The 6,482-nt window shown below is 38.9% G+C and overlaps 1 protein-coding gene and 1 pseudogene across 1 annotated transcript; both read left to right on the forward strand.

Annotated features, from left to right (window-relative positions):
- The first annotated feature begins 1,083 nt into the window (after positions 1–1,083).
- On the forward strand, positions 1,084–2,151 carry LOC136063001 (uncharacterized). The gene has a single exon (XM_065762828.1). The coding sequence runs from the start codon at positions 1,084–1,086 to the stop codon at positions 2,149–2,151; it is 1,068 nt and encodes a 355-aa protein (XP_065618900.1).
- Positions 2,152–2,375: 224 nt separating this feature from the next.
- Positions 2,376–5,114, forward strand: LOC136063008 (allene oxide synthase 3-like; annotated as a pseudogene).
- Positions 5,115–6,482: the final 1,368 nt, after the last annotated feature.

The raw sequence follows: 6,482 nt of genomic DNA on the forward strand, positions 1-6,482 counted from the left end.
GATTTTCTAAGTGAATGGGCTATTCTAAATTTGAAACTACGACATAAAATTTTAGTTATTTTATCGGTAAATTACACAAACAACCAATGGATCTTGAAGCTAGGACCTCACCCTTCACCTTACTCTTTCTTTTTTTTTTAACAGGTTGAAGAGGGAAAAATACAGGTTGACGGATCCCCATGAAGTGGGCCTGACGATTCCTCTTCCATGGGCCCATGAAGGGTGATTTCATTGCATGCAAGACCTGTTGTGGACGGACCCATCAAGAACGGACTCAACATGGACGGATCAGTCATCCACGTGGCAGCTAGAAACCCTAGATGGGAAATACTTGCAGTGCATGCCATAGAATCCTAAGGTAAGTAGGTTCCTAGCGCAAAGAGGATTCTGGAAGCTGCGGACATTAATAAAGATCTTCTCCATAAGGAAAAGACTTGTCCATCACGTTTAGGACTATTTAAGAGGATTCCTATAAGGAAAGGACTTTGACTCCAAGGAGAAGAGGTCAACCTTCGACTATTATAAAAGCCCCAATACCCTCACAAATCAAGGTACGCATAATTAACCCCTCTCTGGCACTCTGGAGTTGTAAGAGAATCTAACTTAACCTTCGGAGGGTATTTGGCTGGCACCACACCGGTGCTTTTTGTAGGTCTTCTCTTTTTTTGCTGTGCAAGTGACGTTTCGAGCGCTTGAGTAATGTGTGACTCACTGGTGATTTTTCGGCATCATCAGTTGGCACCATCTGTGAGAAAGATTCGACGTTTTTTGGTTTGTAAGCCATAACAAATGTTTCTTGGAAAAAAGAGTTGCATGGTGTTGACTCGCTTGATGGCAACAACGAACAACGTTCAAGGAGACGAAACTCGCGCAACAGCCCTCGAAAGATAGGTTCAAACCTTAGCTGCCACCTTAGAGCACTTCACTAAGCAGAACCACAATCTGGAGGAGCAGTTACGCCAAAAATACACAGGTCACGACACTCATGAGCAGGACCAAGAAGGCACCAGTGTCGATAAAAGAGAACGAGAAGGGCCGGAAGGCAGTAACGCTCAAAGCAGACCGGAGCGACAAAATTTGAGCATGCCATCCCTCACAGATGCGACTCCACCACAATTTGTCGCGGAGATACAGGCGATGAAGGAGCAAATGGAGGTTATGATGAACGCTCTCAAGGGGCGGGTATCTAGCGACCTTGACGATTTGGTCAACCGAACAAACTCGTCGTTCACTGCGGCCATCAACTCCTTCCCCCTACCACATAAGTTTCGAATTCCACAGATCGCCAATTATGATGGAGTGAAGGACCCTCTGGACCACCTGGAAACATTCAAAACCTTGATGCACCTTCAAGGGGTCGCAAATGAGATAATGTGCAGGGCCTTCCCCACAACACTGAAAGGAGCTGCGAGGATTTGGTTCAGCTGGTTGACACTAAACTCCATCAGCACTTTTAAGGAGCTAAGCGCCCAGTTCACTTCACACTTTATCGGGGGACATAGGTACAAGAAGTCCACGGCATGCTTGATGATCATCAGACAACGAGAGGACGAGACGCTGAGATCATACATAACCCGCTTCAATAAGGAAGCACTTTTGATCGATGAAGTCGATGACAAGATATTGGTAGCAACCTTCACGAATGGGTTGCGAAAGGGTAAATTTTTGTTCTCCCTATACAAAAACGACCCAAAGACCATGTCAGAAGTATTCTACAGGGCCACCAAGTACATGAATGCGGAAGACGCACTATTGGCCCGGGCCGAAAAGCCCAGAAAGAGAGAGCGACAGGAAGACACTCGGCAAGACCAAGAACGGAAGAAACCCAGAACAGGAGATAGAAGGGATGAAAGGCGCCCTAAGCCCTTAGGAAGAAGGTTTACAAGCTTCACCCTATTGAATGTCCCAATTGACCAAGTCCTGATGCAGATCAAGGACAAGGGGACTCTAACGTTTCCAGGAAAGCTGAAGAGTGATCCAAGTAAGCGATCTAGAGACAGGTATTGCCGTTTCCACCGTGACCACGGTTATGACATGGCCGATTGCTACAACTTAAAGCAACAGATTGAGACCCTTATCAGACAAGGAAAGTTGCAAAAATTCGTCAGCAAGGAAAGAGCGGATCCAAATCCCCAAGAGCAGGCCCTTTGATGGGATAATGAGCGTCAAAGACCCCCCATTGGAGACATAAGGATGATTGTAGGGGGAACCGTGACTACTAGCTCGTCCAAAAAGGCTCGAAAGACCTACCTTAGGTTGGTTAATAACATCCAGTTGACGGGCTCCATACCAAAGATAGCACAGAGGGAAACCCCCATCATTAGGTTCTCAAAAGAAGATGCGCGACGTCTTCATCATCTGTATGACGACCAATCCAAGAACACCAATCCACTGTCTTCCGAATCAACATGCCTCCAGGACCATTCATATCCTCCAACTCTAATGTCATTGCTCTCCTTGATGCTATCAGCTTTCCCATCCTCTTTGACATTTCCAAAGTCCAAAAACTAAACGTTTTAGATGGTACTTACATGCCCTCCATATCTTCCTTCGGTGGTTATCGTGTTTGTGATTTTCTTGACCCTTTTGAACCCAAACATGCCTGTCTTAAGGGCTTGATTTTCTCTATTCTCGTTTCTCTCCGCAATAAATTCATCCCACTTTTCAGAAATTGCTTGTCTGAGCTTTTCGTCAACCTTGAAGACCAATTATCTGTGAAAGGCAAAGTATACTTCAACACCATTAGTGACAAAATGTCTTTCAACTTTGTGTTTAGGCTCTTTTGTGATCAAAACCCTTTAGATACACGCCTTGGATCAAAGGGTTCGACAATGCCCGATAAATGGTTGTTTTTTCAACTTGCACCATTGATAACACTAGGGTTACCGAAGTTGTTGAACTTTTTCGAAGATTTACTATTCCATACATTCCCATTACCAGCTTTTCTTGTGAAACCTAACTATATAAGCTTTATAATGCTTTTTATGTGTCCATGGCTTCGATTTTGGACGAAGCTGAGAAAAGTGGGATGATTAAAAGAAATGCTAGTGTTCATGGCTAGTTTCAACACCTATGGTGGGTTGAAAACTTTGCTTCCTGCTTGATCAAGTGGGTTGGCTTACCAGGAGAGAAGTTACACCGTGAGTTGTGTGATGAGATCAAGACCGTTGTGAGAGTTGAAGGTGGGATCACTTTCTCTGCTTTGGAGAAGATGACTTTAACTAAGTCAGTGGTTTGTGAAGCACTGAGGATTGAGCCTCCAGTTGCGTTCTAGTACGCTAAGGCAAAGGAGGATTTAGTCGTCCACAGCTATAATCAGGGGTGTAGCCAGGATTTTTTACGTTGGGGGGTCGATTTTCGACAACAATGATTATCATCGTTGTATGGACCGTCTATATATTTAGGTTGATATAGATCTTCTTTGAGATAAGCTCATCGGATTTCATTTTGTTTGTTGATAGGAAATTCACATATTTGTTTACGTGATCTTGGATCATAATCTATCTCTTCAAATTAAATTCTTGAACATTTGGAGGGGTGTTCATTAGGCATTGAAGTATCAACATTTATTTCTAGAGCCACATTTGTCTCCATGGCCACAGGTGTCCTAAATTTTGAATTTCTAACATCTCTTTTCATTAAGAATGCATCAATTGTTTTTTGTTTGCTCATAATTCTTTTAGCTTTAAGAATATGATTCAAAAATTAACCTGAAAAGAACTTAAAAAATAAAATTTTAATTAGAAATTTTTACTTAATTATATGGATGTTATTCAGACTCAAGAAAAAAATAAAATTTCCACTATAATTTAAACAATCAACCCATCATCATTCCTATTATTCAAATTTTCCTGCATTTTAATTTTTTTTTAATTAAGAATAACCCCTCAAAGAAAAGCAAAAATTAAACACCCAAGTACACAACATAAACCAAACAATTTAACAACACTCACTGCCACATGATATCTAACTAATCAAAAATGGGTAATAAATAAATAAATAAAAATTACCTTAGAAACTTTATCTTCAGAAAATGCAAACTTTATCTTCCCTTCAAGACTCATCACAAACAACCTCCCCATGCCCATGCCTTCAACCATATATTTCTCTAAAAATCTATGAAAAATTAAAGAGCATGTGAATATTTAAGTGTAGATAGTTGAGAAAAAAAAAACACTAAAAAGAGATGAAGCGGAAACTGAAAACTCACGCTCTGGCTACACCCCTACTCTAAATGATTTATTTTAAGAAAGTAAGAAGAAAGAAAATAATGATCATTTTTTTTTTTTAAGGATTGTAAGGACTGAGTTTGAGAGGAGAGCCGAGCTGAGCTGAGGGTTTTGTTTTGTTTAGGGGCTGCTGGAACCAGTGGAGTGGGCAGTGGCTTGTACACAATAGACAAGAAGAGAGTAAAAAGAGAAACAAAAGAAAGGGTTCTGAATTTTCTGATTTTGAGTTGAAGAATGGGTGATAAAATATTGTTTTGTTGGTTAGTGCGTTGGGTATTTAAATATAAGTGGGCTGTGGGCTATGTTTTGTTTTATTAGAGGATAGAAACTAGAGCCTGAGAGTGAATTGAAGTCTTGAACAGAAAATGAGAGGGGGGGCCGGATGTACATCATTGGGGGGGGGGGGGGGGCCATTAAAATTTGTATATATGCTGGTGGACTTTTTTATTTTTTTGCAAGGGCCACGGCCCCCCCAAAGGGCAATGTGGCTCCGCCCCTGGCCATGATGCGGCTTTTGAGATTAAGAAGGGGGAAATGATCTTTGGATATCAACCGTTCGCTACTAAAGATCCAAAGGTTTTTGAGGATCCTGAGAAGTTTGTGGGCCATATGTTTGTGGGCGAGGGAGAGAAGCTTTTGAAGTATGTTTATTGGTCAAATGGAAGAGAGATTGATGATCTTACAATGGAGAACAAGCAGTGTCCGGCAAAAGATTTGGTAGTGTTGTTGTCTAGGATAATGTTGGTGGAGCTTTTCCTTCGTTACGACACATTTACAATTGAGGCTGAAACGTTGGTTCATCCGCCACGTTCATTTCGTTAACCAAAGCCACGAGCATTTGATTTTGATTAAATGAGAGGGAGATTAAAGATCTTACATGGAGAATAAGCAGTGTCTAGCGAAGGATTTGATGGTGCGATTGTCTAGGAATTAGGATAATGTTGTTGGAGCTTTTCCTACGTTAAGACATATTTATGATCGAGGTCTGGACGTTGTTGTTGGGTTTATTGGTCACGTCCACTTTGTTGACTAAAGCCATGAGCATTTGATTTTGGTCAATTATAAATCTTTCGCTTGTGTGTTTGGATTTTTATTGTTTTTGTTTTAGGTTTATTGTTTTATTGTTGAAATTGAAAAAAAAAATATTTAGAAAAAGAAAAATGAAGTGTTAAAAAAACTGTATATAAGGTGAATTAAAAGTGAGGTTTAAAAGCCATTTATTATGTATGCAATTAATTGGCGATTGTTTAAGGGATATGAGCTTGGGAATTTAATTTATATAAAAAAAAGTGTGAAATTTAAAAATAGTTGTCTTTTTCAAAATATTGAATGGCTTAAAAAGCTAGCTTTTTAACTATTTAACCTTCACCTTCTGGGGCAATTTCATCGCTTCAAGATCACACATACCTTTAGAGAGGCGAACAGACGTGCAGACTTTCTCGCTCGTGCTGGCTGTTCACTTGCTGAGAATTTTGTTGTATTAGATCTGCCATCTAATGATATTTTGTGTAATATGTAAGCACTGATGCTGCGGGTTTGTATGTTATAAGGCGCACAGCCTCAACTTCGCCTTTTATGGCTTCTTAATTTAATACAACTTCCTCTTAACCAAAAAAAAAAAAACTATTTAACCTTTTTCTTTTTTCTTCTTTTTTNAAGTATCTGTATAGAAGTGGAATATCTCATCTTCCTATTTGAGGTTGAAGCCTAAGATTTTAAACATGTATGAAACCAAATATTGTCCAAAATGAATTAGTGTGTGGCATCACCTTTGGAGGGAATGAAAATACCCTTCCTGTACTTGAGAGTTTTAATAGAGGGAATAGAATGAGTAGACCATAGAAGGGAATAATTATTCTTCCATTTTCTCTCAAAATCTCAAATTTTCATTCTCCCAAAATTATGAAAAATTAGATTTAATAAAATTTAAACTAAAACTCTCAAAATACACCTACACATTCAACCATTTATTTTAAAATAGAGATATTATAGATTATAGTAATGTTATTATAAAATGATTTTATTTAATTCATTTTATCTTATTCTAAAACAAGATTACTTACATATTTTATTCGTTTTCATTCTTTATTTTTTAAAACAAGAAGATTATAAAACTTAATTCATTTCCATTACTTAAATTCATTTCATTCTTTTATGAGTTACTTATTCCATTTTTTCCTCAAAAAAATTATTATTTCATTTCATTTCATTTCTTTATGAGCTTCTAAACAAAGTATAAGTGTTCTATGACAC

The sequence above is a fragment of the Quercus suber genome, unplaced genomic scaffold (assembly GCF_002906115.3).
Source record: "Quercus suber isolate HL8 unplaced genomic scaffold, Cork oak 2.0 scaffold_475, whole genome shotgun sequence".
Lineage (NCBI taxonomy): Eukaryota > Viridiplantae > Streptophyta > Magnoliopsida > Fagales > Fagaceae > Quercus > Quercus suber.

Bases quoted from the DNA above. Each gene is read 5' to 3' on its own strand.
- LOC136063001 (XM_065762828.1), top strand. From the start codon at position 1,084: ATGCCATCCCTCACAGATGCGACTCCACCACAATTTGTCGCGGAGATA.